Source organism: Tursiops truncatus, chromosome 1 (genome assembly GCF_011762595.2).
Source record: "Tursiops truncatus isolate mTurTru1 chromosome 1, mTurTru1.mat.Y, whole genome shotgun sequence".
Lineage (NCBI taxonomy): Eukaryota > Metazoa > Chordata > Mammalia > Artiodactyla > Delphinidae > Tursiops > Tursiops truncatus.
In genome coordinates, this window is record NC_047034.1 from 92,890,239 (window position 1) to 92,910,086 (window position 19,848).

Genomic DNA, 19,848 nt, shown 5'->3' on the forward strand with positions numbered 1-19,848 from the left:
TTCTTAGAAATGCCTTTGACAAAAAGGTTAATGAAAATCTTCTAAAACACAACAAAATGTTGATTGTAATGATATTATTATTAGTTAAGTATATGTGTTTTTTATGCCTTTCTGAGTTTTTCAAGTTGATTACTTATAAGAGCTTTAACCAAAAATTAATGAATTATGAGAAGTTATAGATTACATATATATAAGAACAGAAACACCTTTTATTTCTCTGTGTGTATATATTTAATTCAAACTTTATAATTTAGATTCAGCATGAATCGCAATAAATGGATCTTCAGCAGAGTTACTAATAGAAAAGTTAGCATTGCCATCACCGGAAACATAGATTTTAATTCCTGTACAATAGTTACCAATTTTATCTCCAGAAATGACATCACAATATGTACCAGCAGGAAGACCAGTTTGCAAAGTTGAAGATAATGCCCTGTAAAATAAAATTTAAGGTTTCACCACAATTAAAAGCAAGAATACAGACTATCTCTAAAACAAAGAGTTTAACTTTATGCTGTAGAACTCTAAGCAGTCAAGGTCTCAATGAAAATAAAATCCAAATACAAAGGCCTCTCCAGTGGCTGTAAGTAGTTTTCTTAGGGCCAACAATATTCATATACAAGAGAAGACTTAGGCGTAACCTAGTCAAGAGTAAATATTATTAAAAAAATAATAATAAGGTTGAAGAGTATCAGTGAAGATTTGGTTGAATTGGCTCCTTTAGAGAAAATTGATTCCTGTGGTAAACACACACATTTAAAATTTGTCTTCATCTAAACGTAAGAAAATACTGATTACTGTCAAGAATTTAAATATGATTATTTCTTCAAAAACCTCTTTTTTTTCAAGAGGGTCAAATAAATTTGGGCTGGAGATAAAAATAATCTCGCATTTCTATGAAGAAGTATATGGTTTTAAAATACAAATCTGTCCCATAAATTTATTTTGATTCTCCCATCTACAAAAGACAGAAATTAAAGGACTGGCAATGGAGTCTTGGGGAAGAAAGAGATACACTTGATTTATTTTTTGTCAGTAAAATATAATTTGTGCTAGAGTGAGCTAAGCATGAGTGGAAGTTAGCCTTTGGCAAAGGCATTTCAACTGCTTGCAAAGAGGTCTTCTCAGCTATAGTTCTCTGTGTGAGGGAATCAGTATACTTGAGACAGAGAATATAAGTGTCACAAATGAAAAGCCAGTAATGAGATGTTTCAGAACTAAAACTAAAAAATCTCCTGACGTCAATCAATGACCATAACATATATATTCTTCATATATATATATGCTTTAAAAAGCATTATTTGCCACAGAAAGACAGGACAGTGAAAAAAGAAGACCAAAGAACTAGATACCAGGGTAGGTGAAAAAAAAGAGACAGAAAAAAAGATATTTCCATCCTGAGGCAGTATTTTTCCATTATTTATTTTAAAAGTCCTAGAAGACAGTCTTCTAGGGATTTCACAACCTTTATATTATGTGAATTTTATGTGAGATGTATATGTTAGCATATATATGTGCATATCTTCCCATGATATGCACAAGTATACAAAAAATAACTCTACTTAGAAGAGAAAGCCCTTATAAAGAGAGATCAAAATAATAAGAGTCATCATCATTTTTCTGCTGATCACTAAGTTTTCTTAATCTGCTGACTAAAAGATTTTTCAGATATGAAAGAAGTAAATGAACAGGAAAAGAATAAATCAAGAACATGTTGGTACAAAATATTATTTCTAATTGATGTCTACTTACCAGTCATCATTGTTAAAGACAATGAATCCTCTGTTTCCTCTTCCAAAAGCTACTTGGTTGCTACCATTATCCCACCAGTTTGTAAAAGGTTGGCCATCAACTACATTGCGGAACACAACCATGTTCCTAAACACAAAATAGCATAGGAAATGCTGATGAATATGTCAACAGTTTAAAACAAAATGTTAAGAAAGTGTATTATTAGAGGATATCTCTAAATAAGTATTCCTACCTTATTTGACGCCATCGATGTTCACAGACCCAGTCATTGCCACAAGTAGTATCTGGTTTAATAGTAACTTCTTTAATGACTCCATTATTATTTGGTGGCCCAATCCAATTATTAACATCCTCAATTAACAAAAAAAATTAGTACATTTTAAAAGCTCACATTATTAACATTACATGTGCCCTTATTCAGTCCACCAAACCCAATCTGTCCCTTATGTGTCTCTGTAGTGTCTTCATTGAGAATTCAACTTGTTCCGTATTTTTACTGAATTTATCTTCCCCCTAACTTCCCATTCTCTAGTGCCATATTTCAAACAAGGCTATGATTCTCTTACCCTCTCATTTTCTTTGCAAGGAATTGCAATGACTTCTTAATATCACTCTAGGTAGTGCAATGTCACTGAAATGGCAAGGCCTTTAGTGTCAGAAACAGCAGGACTAAAAGATAGGCTCTATTAGTACTAGCTACAAAAAACTTAGTTAATATACAAAACTTCGGTGCCTGATTTTCCTCTTCAGTAAAGTGAAGATATTACTTAGTGACTATAAAAATTAAATGAGGTATGTAAAAATGCTTTCCACATGATAATTGATAAATAAATATGTTTCTTTCATTCTTCTTTGTTAAATAAATGTACTAATCAAAGCATCACAATATCCCTTAATAAATTGACCAAATTTTTAATATTGTGGTTTCTGATTGGTACTTTCAAAGATAATCATAGGATAAAACAGATTATGTCTAGGAAGTTTATCAAGGTCTGTCTTAAATCCTGTTGTATGATGAATAGTGGACAAAACTAAGAGTTGTTAGCATGCACAAGTCCTGGAGAAGTCTTGGAAATGTTATGGGAAAAGGGGAAATGGACATACGCCATGACTCCAGCCATCAGAAATAAGACCAGTTAGTGGGAATTACAAGAAATTGACTCAATATAAAGGGACATCTTCTAAATATTAAGCCTATCTAACAATAGAATGAGTTGCTGTACAAAGTAGTGGACTTCTCAATTTGAAAATAATCTACTACAAACTAGATAAATATCTATCTGGTTTGCAGTGAAGAGAATTTTCTACTTCAGGTATGAAGTTGCTATATGATGTTGTATTTGAAATCTTCAGTTTGAAAACTGTCCACTAACTTTCTAAATATATTCTTTAATAATCTTATTTCTCAGTCTTTTTTAAATTATTACTCAGATTATTGTCTTTACCATACCACCCAAATATTTTTCATTTTTAACATTCCCAGCAGAGTCAGCAAATGTCTCTTCTTTAACACATATACTTTCCTTCCTGTTATACCATACTTTCCCTATTGAACCTAGGTCTAATTGGATCATCTCTTTGCTTTCCAAAAAACATCTTTAAAAGTATTTAACAAATATTTATATTGCTCGTACTGTAGCGCATGTACTGTTTTAATTTTTTTGAAGTGTTAATTTGTAATCATATCAACTCTATGAAGTAGGTACTTATGAGAAGTGCATATTTTACTCACTGTATCCTATTTTTAAGTGTGTTTTGTTTTCTTCGGTGAGGGGCTACCTTTGTCATATTTTGAAATAGCTTACATACTCTTTGTCCATAGAGATCATTATTTTTTTTAATATTCACTGCATTTTTAAAAGAGTTCTGCATCAGGTCTACACTTAATAAATATTTGATACAAAAAATACCGAATGTAATAGCATCATGTGAAATTAAAACAAAATTAACCTCTTTTTCTTGAGGAAAAGACATTTTGGAAAATACCAAAACTTACTTTTCCATTTTCAAAATGTCTTGGCCAACGGTAGCTTGACATTACTCGTGTAAATCCATAGGGATGAGCGAGCATAAATCCAACTCCCATTTTGTACAGTCTATAATATTATAGAAGAAAATATTTTTTTTAATATCATTAAAATGTAGGTTTAAAAATAGGGAACTTGGGCTCCCCTGGTGGCACAGTGTTTGAGAGTCCGCCTGCCGATGCAGGGGACACAGGTTCGTGCCCCGGTCCGGGAAGATCCCACATGCAGCGGAGCGGCTGGGCCCGTGAGCCACGTCTGCTGAGCCTGCGCGTCCGGAGCCTGTGCTCCGCAACAGGAGAAGCCACAACAGTGAGAGGCCCGCGTACCACAAAAACAAAACAACAACAAAAAAAAATGGGGAACTTTGTTTCTTACCTAGGGTCCCAGAATGTAAGAATAGATGCTCCCCCAGCTCCACTCCCTCGCTGATTGTCATGGTTATCAACAAAGACAAGTGCTCTGTCAGAAGGCATGAAACCCCAGCCTTCTCCCCAGTTCCTATTTAAAAAGAAAAAAAAAAAAATCTTAAAAGCACCTATATGTATTCTTTTACAATAGCTTTAGAGTAACCTACATGTGTATTTCGTTCAGAATATAACCCTCTAATGAAATTCTCTCTCTAATTAAATGAGTATTCTGTAGGGCTTTCAAAATAGAAACTATATAGATATATTATCTACAAATTCATTTCATGCATGTATATATGTAGGAATTACTTGACTTACATTCATGTTACAGGTATAAGATTTTTGTTATAAAAGTTATTTTAGAAGTTTCACTAAATTATAATTTAGATGGACTGTAGAAGGTTCAACATTCTTATCATTTTATACACAATGGCAAACTGTTTTTAAATAAGGCTTCAATATTATATTGTTATAATATAAATATTTTAATATTTGAAATTAATTAATTGATTAATAATTCTACAGGACGACCACATTGTAGGGACTTCATAAAGTACAGAATCATTTTAACAATAACCTGGCCTGCACAAATTATGTGCAAACATTAGTCAAATCTAATAGAGACGTATAATACCAGGATTAAAATCTCTATGTGATGTTTTGGATCTCTAAAATTACTTCCTCATGATTGACGTTCTAAATAATGATGATCAATTGGTGTTTGGGGAACTCTGACACTTGCTATTAGTAAATGAATCCTTGGATGTTGTCTAAATAAAAAGGCTTAAGGAGGAAAATTCATGTTGGGTAATATCACAAATAAATCTGTGAAATACTTCAAAGGATCAATTGTATTTCACTTACTTTAAGTAAGACATCTTCTCTCCATTCCACTTGCGCAGAACTGTGCCTAGTTTTGCACCATATTTAAATTCTGTCACACGGCCATTTCCAAAGTACTCACTGCTTTTAATTGGCTCACCACCCAGATCAATTACCTAGTAGAAATCAAGAAGAAAATATCATTTTAAATAAGAGTTGAAAAGAATTTTAATTAACGAGTTACTATTATATAGAAAATAACTTTATGCTATTTATGTTATGTGAAATGACCCAAATCCTTTTGCTTATGTTAAGATTCTTATTTTCCTTTGTTAAAATCTATGCTACAATATTAAAAGTAACATGACAAAATAACCTGTTGTCCTGTGAGAATGCTGACCTAATTTACTCTTGCACATAAATGATAAGAATAGCTCACACTTATAGAGCACTTAATATCCAGCTGGCAATATTTCTAAGTGCTTGCTAAATATTACCTCTTTAGTTCTCCAAAGAAAACAAAGACATAACCATTATCATTATTCCTTTCGATAAACTTTGAAAATATTGTTGCTCAGAGAGGTTAATCAATTTGCCTAAACAGACACAGCTAACAGCACTACAGCCAAGAATTTAAGTCACATAGCCTGGCTCAAGACAGCAACTATATTCTTATCTGTGTTCTATAATGGTCTCTGAGGAGATTATACATGACACAGAGACTTTTGGCAGCCTAAAAAATTCTCGGCACTTGCATAAAAAAGCTCCTGTGATAGAGTCAGACGTGCTGTCTCTGAATCAAAGGAGTTTAAGGAACATTCCTCCGTATACATGAGTCAGCCATTATCCTACAGAAATTGCACTTTTAATGAAATCTGCCATTTATTTTCTGATGAATCTTTGTTTTATCTGCACATATGTGTATTGATGTACCTCCTGGTAAATGAAAGGTTTACTTCCTGCAGGGAACCATCTTTTGTTTAGATTATGAAGTTTATCCAAAATTGCCTTCATGTCTCCAGGCCACATGTGCTTAGCGGCATCAATTCTGAACCCTGCTACACCAATGTCAATGAGACGGTTCAGATATTCAGCAATTGTGGAGCGCACATAATCTTTCTCCAGTGCAAGATCAAGAAGACCAACCAGACGACAATCTCGGACCTATTGAGGTAAAAAATGTTGTGATTGGTACATAAAGCATCACCTTTGCCTGAGAATCCATTTGATTATTCATTCATTTATTCATTAATGGATATTTCTATAGTGTCTTCTTTGCTTTGGTCTCTGGGGATACTGACATTCTAGTATGGACATACCTTTGAAACATTTTCTAGTATAAAAATGGAGAATGTAGGAAATACAGTGGATGAGCTTTTTTATTGTGAAAACTTTAATTGGGAAAAATGTTTTAAATATCGATTTGAGATTCTTTGTTTGAACAGTCAGGCTTAGAATCCTGTTCTAAGGAATCTCAACTAATATTTAAAATGAGATCAATAAGCTACATGTGGATAATAAAAGACATAGACAGCTCTTTTTGCTAATTACCTGAGAAGCATCATTATAGCTCTCAATTTCTCCACTTCTGGTTTTACATTTACCATCATTAAAATCCCAACCAGAGTACGGGACTGCTGGAAAATCCTCAGTTCCAGGGTTGAAGTAACTCCCACAAGTACTGCTCGTTCCTGCAGCCACACCATTTCCACACATATGATTAATTATAGCATCCACATAAATACGGACCTGAAAGGCCAAATTTCTATTTCAATGAGACTTAGAGAGAGGTAGAAATTTATAATGGTATTAATTTGAGTTTACAGCACATTAATATCACTCCAAAATATCTCTTTGTTATTTTATAACTTACCTTCCTAGAAGAGCAACAGTCAAATGTGAAAGGAAATAATTGGGAACTAAAGCCCTACATGCATTCTAACCACTTGGTCCAATATTTACATATATGATAAATTAAGAGAACCCAAAACTACCATAACTGTGAAAAAATGCAAAGACCCTTTTTTTTTTGGCGGGGAGGGGCAGGAGAAAAGAATCAGATGAGGCAGGAGAGATGATTGGTTTTTGTAATTTCTATGGGTCATCCTAAGAAATAAAAAGCCAGTCTCTACTATCTATTTAGGATCAGTAAGTATTGTCTCTTGTTATGCTCCTCATCAAAGAGAAAATAATTATTTACCATCAAAGAACCTATAGGAAGAAAGACCCGGGACTTACGGGTGAAGACACAAGTCACATAAAAGTAACGCCAATACTGTAACTGGAATTTCCGATTCCTAACTGGAAAAGTGTTCCTCAGAAACGTATGCAGCCAGGAGGGTTAAAAGGTGATATTTTGCTGTATGAGTAAGTTCGTAGCCTTAAACTTTTTCTTACATCTTCTTTAGTGCATAAATAAATATTTACAAAAGCTGAACATAAGGCAACAATCACATTTTAATTTATGGCTAAAGCATGAAGTAAAATTTTAAAATATATGAAAATCGTTCTGCTTGAAAGGAACAGGAGGCAAGAGAGAGAAATCCTTTTTCTATATAATACTTTTAAAGGGAACTTTAATTCACTTACACCAACGTTGTTACATCTAGTCACCATGTCTTTGAATTCATTCTCATTTCCTGATCTTGTACATAACTTGTAGCTAACTGGTTGGTACCTTTCCCACCAAGGTCTTGAAGGATTATTAATTACCGCATTTTCATTGGGTGAGGAAACCTACAAATAAAACAACAGTAGTAAGTATCAAATTACAGCTTACTTTGTGTCACTGAATGTTCTAGAAATGACTCAAGAGTCTAAAATTGTTTCTGAATCTTTGTATTTGCAGCCACATTCCTTAACAACCATTAGAAAATATTAACTTCACATTGGAAATGTCCTGCTGAAAAAAATATTGTATTAGAAATAAAACATGAAGTTGCCAACAATTTCAATTTTTTTTCTTCCTCAGAAAACTGTTTTACTTAGAGTACTTATTTGTGAAGTAAAATGTTGTCCCAGCTTCACAGACACAGAGCATAATACCATTTACTCTAAGCACAGCGAAGTCTGCAATTTATACTGTGAACAATACCCACCTGAACCCCTCCAAATCCTTTGGGAGCTAAGTATCGCTCACATTCAAGAGCAATATCAACCCAGCGCCACTCAAACAGATGGACAATAGATGTCCGTCCAGATTCGGTATTTGGGGCATACTGAGCCCAGCAGAATCCAATGGCTGAAAGCAATAGAAAGAGCTTCATTTTGCTTTCAAGCTGTCAGTGTTCTTTCCAGCAACTATTTATATTCCTGTAAGAAGCATATTTTACAATGTAAATGTTAACATGAATAAACAGAGCACAAACCATTTATTCATAATCTGAAAAGAACTATCGATAATAATGTTAAACAGGTGAAGAACAGCCATAAAATCTCCCAGGAATAACACCTAAATGACCTTTTAGAACAATGTTTTCCTTTTTGAGGGAATATTAACCATTTTTAAACATCTGGCATTTTATATATCTCATTTATTGTGTTGTTCATCGTTGTTTGTTTCATCTTTAGTTCTTCTAGGTTCTTGTTAAATGTTTTTTGCATTTTGTCTATTCTATTTCCAAGATTTTGGATCATCTTTACTATCATTATTCTGAATTCTTTTTCAGGTAGACTGCCTATTTCCTCTTCATTTGTTAGGTCTGGTGGGATTTTATCTTGCTCCTTCATCTGCTGTGTGTTTTTCTGACTTCTTATTTTCCTTATCTTACTGTGTTTGGGGTCTCCTTTTTGGAGGCTGCACGTTCGTAGTTCCTGTTGTTTTTGGTGTCTGTCCCCAGTGGCTAAGGTTGGTTCAGTGGGTTGTGTAGGCTTCCTGGTGGAGGGGACTAGTGCCTGTGTTCTGGTGGATGAGGCTGGATCTTGTCTTTCTGGTGGGCAGGTCCACGTCTGGTGGTGTGTTTTGGGGTGTCTGTGGACTTATTATGATTTTAGGCAGCCTCTCTGCTAATGGGTGGGGTTGTGTTCCTGTCTTGCTAGTTGTTTGGCATAGGATGTCCAGCACTGTAGCTTGCTGGTCGTTGAGTGAAGCTGGGTGCTGGTGTTGAGATGGAGATCTCTGGGAGATTTTCGCCTTTTGATATTATGTGGAGCTGGGAGGTCTCTTGTTGACCAGTGTCCTGAAGTTGTCTCTCCCACCTCAGAGGCATAACACTGACTCCTGGCTGCAGCACCAAGAGCCTTTCATCCACACGGCTCAGAATAAAAGGAGAAAAAGTAGAAAGAAAGAATTAGTAGAAGGAAAGAAAGAAGAAAGAAAGAAAGAAAAGAAAAGAAAGAAAGGAGGGAGGGAGGGAAGGAGGGAGGAAGGAAAGAAGGAAGGAGGGAAGTAAGGAAAAAATGAAAGAAAGAAGATAAGGTAAAATAAAATAAAGTAAGATAAAATGTAATAAAGTTATTAAAATAAAAAAAATAATTAAGAGAGGAAAAAAAAAGGACGGATAGAACCCTAGGACAAATGGTGGAAGCAAAGCTATACAGACAAAATCTCACACAGAAGCATACAGATACACACTCACAAAAAGAGGAAAAGGGGAAAAATCATAAATCTTGCTCTCAAAGTCCACCTCCTCAATTTGGGATGACTCGTTGTCTATTCATGTATTCCACAGATGCAGGGTACATCAAGTTGATTGTGGAGCTTTAATCCGCTCTTCTGAGGCTGCTGGGAGAGATTTCCCTTTCTCTTCTTTGTTCTCACAGATCCCAGGGGCTCAGCTTTGGATTTGGCCCCGCCTCTGCGTGTAGGTCGCCGGAGGGCGTCTGTTCTTCGCTCAGACAGGACGGGGTTAAAGGAGCCGCTGATTCGGGGGCTCTGGCTCACTCAGGCCGGGGGGAGGGAGGGGCACGGAGTGCAGGGCGAGCCTGCGGCGGCAGAGGCCGGCGTGACATTGCACCAGCCTGAAGCGCGCCGCGTGTTCTCCCGGGGGAGTTGTCCCTGGATCCCGGGACCCTGGCAGTGGAGGGCTGCACAGGCTCCCCGGAATGGGGGTGTGGATAGTGACCTGTGCTCGCACACAGGCTTCTTGGTGGCGGCGGCAGAGCAACCTTAGCGTCTCATGCCTGTCTCTGGGGTCCGCGCTTTTAGCCGCAGCTCGCGCCCGTCTCTGGAGCTCCTTTAAGCAGCGTTCTTAATTCCCCCTCCTCGCGCACCAGGAAACAAAGAGGGAAGAAAAAGTATCTTGCCTCTTCGGCAGGTCCAGACTTTTACCCGGACTCCCTCCCGGCCAGCCGTGGCCCACTAACCCCCTGCAGGCTGTGTTCACGCCGCCAACAACAGTCCTCTCCCTGCGCTCCGAACGAAGCCCGAGCCTCAGCTCCCACCCCGCCCGCCCCGGCGGGGGAGCAGACAAGCCTCTCGGGCTGGTGAGTGCCGGTCAGCACCGATCCTCTGTGCGGGAATCTCCCCGCTTTGCCCCCCGCACCCCTGTTGCTGCGCTCTCCTCCGCGGCTCCGAAGCTTTCCCGCTCCGCCAGCCGCAGTCTCCGCCCGCGAAGGGGCTTCCTAGTGTGTGGAAACCTTTCCTCCTTCACAGCTCCCTCCTGGTGCAGGTCCCGTCCCTATCCTTTTGTCTCTGTTTATTCTTTTTTCTTTTGCCCTACCCAGGTACGTGGGGTGTGGGGGGGGGGGGGCGTTTCTTGCCGTTTGGGAGGTCTGAGGTCTTCTGCCAGCGTTCAGTAGGTGTTCTGTAGGAGTTGTTCCACGTGTAGATGTATTTCTAGTGTATCTGTGAGGAGGAAGGTGATCTCCGCGTCTTACTCCTATATATCTTCCCGGAAGCTCCTATATATCTATATGTATATAAAACGTCTGTAAATCATGTATTATTTAACTAGGATTCGATCATATTTCTTAAGTCCTTCAGTAAACGAAGGAGATTAACAATTAGGGCCAACTGAATTCACAGTGAAAATTTTGCCTGAACTATCTATTGCAAACATTTGTAATGTTTCAATTTCAAGAAGAAACAGAATATTCAATTCAGTTCTGGTTTCACCTTCAAAGAAAATTTGTAGTTATTTCAATTTCTGGATTAAGATTTAAGAAACTATTTGGAAGATGGATGCCCATGCATTGAGGCAACAGACCTTTCCCCTCCCCCCCTCCCCCCTCCATCGAATCCTGTGCTTAATGCATTGGCTATAGCAGTCGAGTGTGGCTTTTTTTTTTTCTCTCTCTCTCTCTCTTATTTCTTATAACCAAATATCTCTTCTACCTGATCAAACACTACATTAATAAATTTGCATCCATTTTCCTTCTTAATGTACACGAAATCCTGTACATTAATATAGAGAATATACTACAGGCGGGAAGAAGTCCATTCATTCAACAAGCATTAACTGAGTGCCTGCTTTTTGCTAAGCACATGGATGATACTCAGGATACAATGATGTAGAAGATGGACAATATTTTATTCTTGAGCAGCTTACATTCTAGTGGAAAAACAGAAAATACATGAGTTAATAATAAAACTTCAAGATGGCAATAAGAACTAATATGAAATAACAGTGTAATGAAATAGAAAATGACTTCACCATCAGGGTATTTTAGACTGAATAATCTGGGAAGGTATCTTCAAGAAAGTGATTTTCAACTAGAATTTGTAGGTCTAGAAGGAGCTAGTTATTTGAAGATCAGAGAAAGAGAAATCTAGATAGAACAAAGTGCAATAGTAAAAGCCCAAGGTAGAAAAAAGCTTAGAATACTCAAGTCTCTCTCTCTCTCTCTCTCTCTCTCTCTCTCACACACACACACACACAGTCAGCACAGCTAAACAGTGTGTGATAAAAGGGAGAGTAAAGTAAAACTGTATTCCTGTAAGAAGCATATTTTACAAAGTAAATGTTAACATGAATACATACTTAGAGCACAAACTGTTTATTTGTAATCTGAAAGAACTATCAGTAAAAATGTTAAACAGGTGAAGAACATCCATAAAATCTCCCAGCAATACCATCTAAGTGACCTTTTATAACAATGTTTTCCTTATTGAGGGAATATTAACCTTTTTAAACATCTGGCATTATATATATCTACAAAGTCTGTAATCATGTGTTATTTAACTAGGATTAGATCTTTTTTTTAAGTCCTTCACTAATAGAAGGAAAATAACAATTAGGGCCAACTGATTTCACAGTCAAAATATTGTCTTAACTATCTAGTGCAAGCATTTGTAATGTTTCGATTTCAAACAGAAACGGAATTATTCAATTCAGTTCTGGTTTCAGTCCCAACCAAAGTTTTTAGTTATTTAAGTTTCTGCCTTAAGAAATTTCAATATGAGGACTTCCCTGCTGGCACAGTGGTTAAGAATCCGCCTGCCAATGCAGAGGACATGGGTTTGAGCCCTGGTCTGGGAAGATCCCACATGCCGCGGAGCAACTAAGCCCATGAGCCACAACTACTGAGCCTGTGCTCTACAGCCCGTGAGCTACAACTACTGAGTCCACGTGCCACAACTGCTGAAGCCCGTGCGCCTAGACCCCGTGCTCTGCAAGCAGAGAAGCCAGTGCAATGAGAAGCCCATGCACATCAAGGAAGAGTAGCCCCTGCTCGCAACAACTAGAGAAAGCTCACGCACAGCAACAAAGACCCAATGCAGCCAAACACGAATAAATAAATAAATAAATAGATAGATAGATAAATAAATAAAGAGTAGCTCCCGTTCGCCGTAACTAGAGAAAGCCCAGGTGCAGCAACGAAGACTCAATGCAGCCAAAAAGAATAAATAAGTAAACAAACAAATAAATAAAATTTTAAAATGAAAAAATAATAAAAGAAATTTCAGTATGACATTTTATTCTGAGGTGGATAGATATTAATAAAACGTACAACCATAAAATATTAGCTACATCAAGACATTAAGTTTAGAGAAGGTAATTCTGTGGTTTCTCTTCCATTAGGACATAATCACAGGACCCAAATCTGACCAGACATAAGATCTTTAGACTAATTCAGTCCACCACTGCACCACAGAACACCTGAGCAAACCCCTAGGTGACGGTGTTGTACCAGAACATCTTTCCTGATGTCCTGGATGTTTTGGAAACTGTGGGTTTTACCATCAAAAGCAGTGTCACTGTGAAAGACTTTGAGTTCAGATATGATACAGTAAGGTCTTAAGTGCTAATGATCACAGTACTGAGATCAGGCATATTTCAAAATATAAGCACTGATGCATTTAAGTTGTATTGCTAATCTTGTAAATACATTAGGTTAACTAAGCGAAGCAACAAGTCTATTCTCAGTAGAATGATTTATAGATAGGTTGGGCAGGAGGTTTGCAGCAGGGTTAGGTGCCAAAGTGAGTCCAGAGTGACAATTCCAGATAATCAAAAAAGGAAACAAAGAATACATCCGATGATTGAAATAATTCTAACAGCGCTCTAATTTCTAACAGTGAATGATGGAACCATTGAGAATTCTAAAGTGTTTCTGCTTTTCTGCCTGGCTACAGGGTATGCTCCATTCTATTTAAGTGTTGAGGTTCTGTGATCTTAATTTACAGTGATATATTTGTTTGTTGTTTTTCTAAGGATAAGAGGAGATAATGGAGTGGTATCGTAGAATGCAGACTGTAAATTTAATGTCCATAAAAATCCATGAGCGCAGTGTATCCAGTCAGAAATGTTTAGTGGAGGGATTCTCAACATGATCAGAAGCTGTAATAATGATACAATTCAACCAATAAAAAAGGACTGAGAGAGACAAGACCTCTCTCTTTCCCAAGAAATCAGGAAACCTTGAAGAAATAACTCATAAAGAAATAAAGGCAAAACCTGATCAAACGGTTAAGGGAAAGGAGGGAGGAGTCTGAGTCCTCTAATGCCTCTGTCTCTCAGATGGATTGTGGTCAAATTCCCACAGACTGATTGCTAAAGTCTGGAGAAGGAACAAACGCATATATACTGAAATTCTTTGTGATACATTTGAATTAAAAGGCAACACTGATCTGAGACTTATGCAACATAGTGTTGCAGGAAAGAGATTCTTCCCAAACAGAAAAAGACTTTGGCACTAAAGAGCTCTAATAGCGGCTTTGGCGTGGAAGTGTGGCCTCAACAGCGTGGTCTCTGCACAAGGAGAAATTGCATCAGCAGGGAAAGGGCTGGTGGTCTATATTAGTCAAAAGACAGTTTCACATGGTAGCTTAGCAGGCATCAAGGAAGCCACAATATAAAGGAGGAAGATGGCTGGTGCCACACGGTTCAGGAGAATACAATCACGTCTGAGATATGGCATCACATCTTCCAGATAGAGAATCTGGAAGACTTTGAGGGCAAGCTGTCAGTGCCACAGGAAATGAGTGGAGTCAGAGTTTGAGACATACAATGAAACATGTGAATCTTCAGACACATCTTCACTGAGACCAGAGAGTTGATATGAAACCTAACTGAGGAAACAAAGTTATTGGCTAAAGAACCCCTTTTATTTAGCAAATCTGCACTTTCAGGAGAAATAACAAATGAATTAAGTGTGAGTCCAGGATATAGTGAAACATTAAGATGACATGGAGTACATGACCCTTGAAATGAGGGGTCATGTGTGTGCTAGCAAAGTGATATGACAAGTGAGCCCAGAAAAAGAAAATTTTGGAGAGAGACCACAGAGCAAAAAGAAGCATAGGTTTTAGTATGAATGTTTTGGATTTCAAGTGGCAAAAACAATCAAGAACAATTTGTTAGCTTTGTCACTGGGAAGTTAAGGGATACAGATGGCTTCGGACTGGAATTAAAAGCTCAAAGAAACCTCAAGACATTTTCTGTCTCCATCTCTTGGCTCTGCTTTCCAGTGTCTTGGCTTCATTCTCAGGCAGGATTTTCCCACACCATGGCAAAACTGGTCAAACGCAGTGTCAAGCTTACTTCCAAGCAGACTGGCAAACTCAGAGAAAAAAGTAAGCACCTCTTTCCCAACAGTGTAAGCCAAAGACTCAAGACTGACTCTTAATTGATCTGGCTTGGCATATAAACCCACCCCTGAACCAAACACTGCAACAAGGGAATGGAATGTCCTGATTGTTCCAGCATAGATCACATGCCTACCCCTGCAGGTGAGAAATAAGGCTAACTGTGCCTTAACAGAATGGGTGAAACATGGTCTCTGTGTGGCTTCTTACCAGGAAACTTATGTACTGTTACCACTAAAGGAGGTGGGGATGCTTGACAGGGATGAACAATAAATACTCATCACACGCACATGTTCGAATCTTCTGGCTCATGTGGATAATACCCTGGAAGGAATTATCACTAAAAGTTATTGCTAACTATAATAATTAACTATAAAAGGAAACTACATAATCTTAGAATTATGGTAGTGGAAAGTGTGCATGTACTTGTAAGTATGTTGTCTAATAAGTACATTGTGGATTTAGTATACCCTATTTGTCTTGAAGTGTCCATGATAAATGTTGAGTTTGGTTTTTGTCTGTACTTGCCTTTGATAATTTTGGTCTGGATTATTATTCCAAATTCTGTAGTTTGTCAATGCTAAAGAAATATACATGCAAGTCTTTTGCCATATGGCTTTGCAATTCTTCCTATTAAAGTATACAGAGTATATCTGCTTACTCAAATGGCATTACTTCTTACTCAAAGCCACTAATAGAGCTCTTAGGCTTGTCCATGTGTCTTGCTTTAATCAATGGAATATTTTCACACTGAGGCAAGCAAAGGCTTTAAATGTTCTTTCATGACAAGACTTGGTCCCTGTATTTCTGTTTGCATCATGAAAAGAACATACCTTGAGCGGCCACTGACTGAAGAAAATGGATCAGACATGACTTTAACTCACAGCCTGAAGTCAAGCCCAGGTAAACGACATCATGAAGCCGAGCTGTCTCAAACAACCTGCAGACCTCGGAGCAGGAAAATTCAGCATTTGTTGTTTTAAGCTCCCAAGATTTTGAGTTTCTTGATTATGTAGCATTATTGCAGCTAAAAACTATTCAGCTTTTCACACTCCCTGTGAGTTACATTCCACTTATTTTCAACATAATATATTGTATAAAAATGCTGCTGTTAAAAATAGTAAGAACATTTTGACATATTACAGATTATTTCATAATATTCTTTTGAACACTGTAACTTTTAAAGGTCTCAAAAACATTTTCCACAGAAGGTATTGAATTTAAAAATCAAAAATATAGCATTTACAAAATTTCTTCCTGTACTTAAGTTTAAAAGCAACATATCATGCCCCTATAGATGCTTTCAAGTGTTCCTGGACAAGGAGGGAGGAGGTGAGGGCGGGCAATCCAGCTCCCAAATATCCCACCACAATTCCAAAGAGAGGAGCCTCATTATTAGAGTTTTATACATTGATTTTCCACAGGAGGTTTTGATTTTAAAAGGGTCAGGGGGAGGGGATTGTCCTGATAAGTTAAAAAACACATTTGTAACCTATGTGACTACACAGTCATCCTACCTAGAAAATTACAAATTTTCTCCTTACTCCTAAAAGTAATTTGTTTCTGTGTACCCAAATGACATCCACATATAAATAGCTAAAAAATAATCAATAATTATGCTAAATGATGCATCATAGAGGAAATATCCCTTTCCTCCACAACATAAATAATCACATTATAAAAAGTAAGTGTTCTTCTTATCACTCCTTTAGCCATGCCTTTACCAGAATATGTCCCATGTTAAACGTCTCCAATTGAAAAGATCTTAGCTCCTTGTTAAGTGTACCCTTGAGAGAGAAAATGAAACATTCTCTCATTTGCACTCATGAGTACATTTTATGTATGTTACTGCTAAATAGAAAACAAACATACTTCCACACAGCTTTTCAGCTGATGTATAAGTAGATTATGGCAGATTCTGACACTCGGAGCATTCTTTACCCTCTAGTGGGAAGTGACGTGGTAGTCAGTGACTGACATTTGGCAGTTGGAAGGCTGCTCAGAGTCTACCTACATATCCTCCCTGTTAGATATTCCTACCACTGCAGTCACACCTCTGAGTTAAGACATTATCTCCAGGAGATTTTTTAAAAATAATCATTAAAATTTAATTCAGTTAATATAAACTATCAATATATTAAGCCATTAACACCTACTAAGATTTTGAGGCAGTAAGAAGGGATAAATTTTATTTTCTCTGAGGACTCATTTCCTCTTTTCTTTTGATAGCTTACTAAGAAGGTTGACTCCACAGGTCTGAGTGAGCTCAATGGAAGAACAGGGAATACCAGAGGCTAGACTCAGAAGCCATATTTTCTAACAAAGCCACTTATTGGCTGCTCCCTTCCATATTTATATTGCATTGGGGAAGTGGGGGTCTCTGTCTGCTGAGCACTTTCTGTGGTTACCCAGTCCAGATGTGCCAGCCAAAGCATCACTCTTTGTGGATTAATGAAACTGTGAAGCATTATATGTGTTGTGTTTGTAACATTCCCCAGTAAACCCTCTTTCACGTTTACTGTAATGAAGTTAGTATGTCCTTCGAGAGACAAACATGTTACTAGTTGAGATGAGTTAACAAAAAGAAAATAAAGTTTATTTATTTATTTGCGGTACGCGGGCCTTTCACTGTTGTGGCCTCTCCTGCTGCAGAGCACAGGCTCCGGACGCGCAGGCTCAGAGGCCATGGTTCACGAGCCTAGCCGCTCTGCGGCATGTGGGATCTTCCCAGACTGGGGCACGAACCCGTGTCCCCTGCCTCGGCAGGTGGACTCTCAACCACTGCGCCACCAGGGAAGCCCCAACAAAAAGAAAAAAAAGTTTTAATGGAAGAACTTGTGAGAGTAAAATTGTAAAATTGTGGGATGCTATTCTTGTGAGTTTTCCATGACCAAATGTTGCATAAGGGTAGGAAGGCTCCAAAAGGGGGAGAAAAATCAAAGACAATCATGGGGCATGGATAGGAATTCCAGAGCAAATGAACTGTTAGAGAGAGCTCTGAATATTTATTACTGAGTCACTAGCAAGGAACAGTGAAAATACATAGAAACTATAATTGAGGTTCTTTATTTTTTCATATTTTTTTTTCTTCTTTAAAACTACTGACTTTAACACAACACACTTATTGTACTTTCAAAACACCAAAACGTATGAAGGAGATTATTTTTCTCTATTCATCTTCTTTTTCTATTTTGAGGAATAGCTACATGTACCGAACACTCTGGCGTCTCTCTGCCACTTCACTCGCTAGAGGAAGTGGGTAAAGTCTTTTTGATGAGTTTGGAAGGAAATACTGCACACATGTAGCCCGGCTCCTTCTCTTTCTCTTGTCGGTTGATAAAGGTATTCTGCTTTTTTCTTCTAGAGAGGCTCTGCTCCGTCCAGGGGAGCCCTGCTCCAGTTCAGGCTCTTGAGTGTAAACGCTGATCTAATTCTTAGGTTCACTATTAAGAATGACGCTCGTCTGCTGATAAAAACTAGTCTCTTACATTATTAGCTTTTAAATAAAGGTAATCCTTTTGATTTGTATCTTCCTTACATTTTTGTTTGCTTTTTCAGTAAGTTTCACTCCAGGACCTGGGAAGATGGACTCTTATGTAGTGACACCTCTAAGCCTGCACACTGGAAATGTTTCCATATAGTACCTCTAAAATTAAACCTCTATAACATGAAACTGTATTTACACAAAATATTTTCTTTTACTCAGAAAAATTTCTGTGTAGATATTAGTCCTTTTTATTTTTCTTCCCTTTGTTGTTTTTTTTAACAACAACAAAAAATGGATACCAATTTCTTCTTTAATTTGGTATCATTAGACTATAAAGCAGAAAATCCTTTATACCAAATAATGCCTTTCCTTCTCAAATGAAAAAAAAATTAAGTTTATTCTCATTGGAGGAGGGTTTTGCTGGATGTAAGTCTCTATTCTAATTTTTTTTAATGTATTAATACTCATTTTGGTACAGGAAAACATTTCGTAGCTAAACTTTCATCTTCTACAAAGCCAGCAATATTACTAAAACCATCCATTTCTGGCAGATTGAGGGGCTTTATAAAATGTTATAGTATGCTTGAGGTGTCACTGGACTGACAGTTAAATCAAGGGATAGTTCTGTTATTTCCATCCCCAGTGATATAAAAATAGTAAGCAGGAAGTAGGTTGTCATTCAAAATCAGTGATTTCAACACATGACAATAGTAGCCTGGAGTGAGGATTGACAGACGTAGGTTTACACAAATCTGAAAGGATTCAAAGATTGGCAGACCTATGTGCAAGTGGACTACAAGTGTTGAATTCAGTTTCATTTAAACTACACAGCTCGGGGCTAGTAGGAGGAGTGAAGCAGACCACAAAATTAATGTAACCTAAAACTTAATAAACTAACTCTGTATTACTATCAGTTTAAGGAATGATAGTTCCTAGAATTTCCCCACGGAAACATTTAAAGGTCTTGCATAGAAAGTGATCTTCTACATAGTCAGAAATGCCATTGCTGGTATTGATATACCAAATCTATTAGGAAAGCCTTGACAGGAAATGTGTTTTTCTGATATTAGTCTCTTTCTACCTATCCAACCTATTTTCCCCTCGTATCCCATAAATCTCCCTCTCCAGCCTCACTAATCAACTAATCTATTTAGTACCACCACACAGTCTCTTTCATTCCTCTGTGCCTCTGTCACTACCTTTCTTCTTGGAATACTCCTCCCTCTTTTCTCCTCCTTACAAATCCTCATCTATATATCAAGCCCTTCCTTTTCCACAAAGCTTTCTCAACCATTTCAGAACAGGCATCATTTTCCTCCTTTGAAGTCAAACAACCTACTACCTATACTTCATTATGCACAGTTACAATATTTTCCTCTATTTTTA

At 37.4% G+C, this 19,848-nt stretch overlaps 1 protein-coding gene across 24 annotated transcripts in view; it reads right to left on the minus strand.

Moving 5' to 3' along the window:
• Positions 1 to 15,921, minus strand: part of LOC101328382 (pancreatic alpha-amylase) — an 80,474-nt gene extending 64,553 nt beyond the window's left edge. For 8 of the 24 annotated variants that reach the window (XR_012334232.1, XR_002173067.3, XR_002173066.3 and 5 more), the window contains exons 1-12: positions 15,809 to 15,900; positions 10,709 to 11,499; positions 8,107 to 8,320; positions 7,598 to 7,744; positions 6,560 to 6,757; positions 5,942 to 6,172; positions 5,051 to 5,184; positions 4,155 to 4,277; positions 3,749 to 3,848; positions 1,985 to 2,103; positions 1,753 to 1,878; positions 360 to 433 (exon numbers count right to left, since the gene is read on the minus strand). Coding sequence is in view for 13 of the 24 variants with exons in the window: in XM_033862705.2 (XP_033718596.1) it covers positions 360 to 433; positions 1,753 to 1,878; positions 1,985 to 2,103; positions 3,749 to 3,848; positions 4,155 to 4,277; positions 5,051 to 5,184; positions 5,942 to 6,172; positions 6,560 to 6,757; positions 7,598 to 7,744; positions 8,107 to 8,274 (1,420 nt within the window). In the remaining 11 variants the exon portion in view is untranslated. Of the gene's footprint in view, positions 1 to 191; positions 434 to 1,752; positions 1,879 to 1,984; positions 2,104 to 3,748; positions 3,849 to 4,154; positions 4,278 to 5,050; positions 5,185 to 5,941; positions 6,173 to 6,559; positions 6,758 to 7,597; positions 7,745 to 8,106; positions 8,321 to 10,708; positions 15,238 to 15,808 lie in introns of those variants that run through there. The other 16 variants (XR_002173070.3, XR_002173071.3, XR_002173072.3 and 13 more) reach the window with 10 other exon arrangements.
• Between the last annotated feature and the right edge of the window lie 3,927 nt (positions 15,922 to 19,848).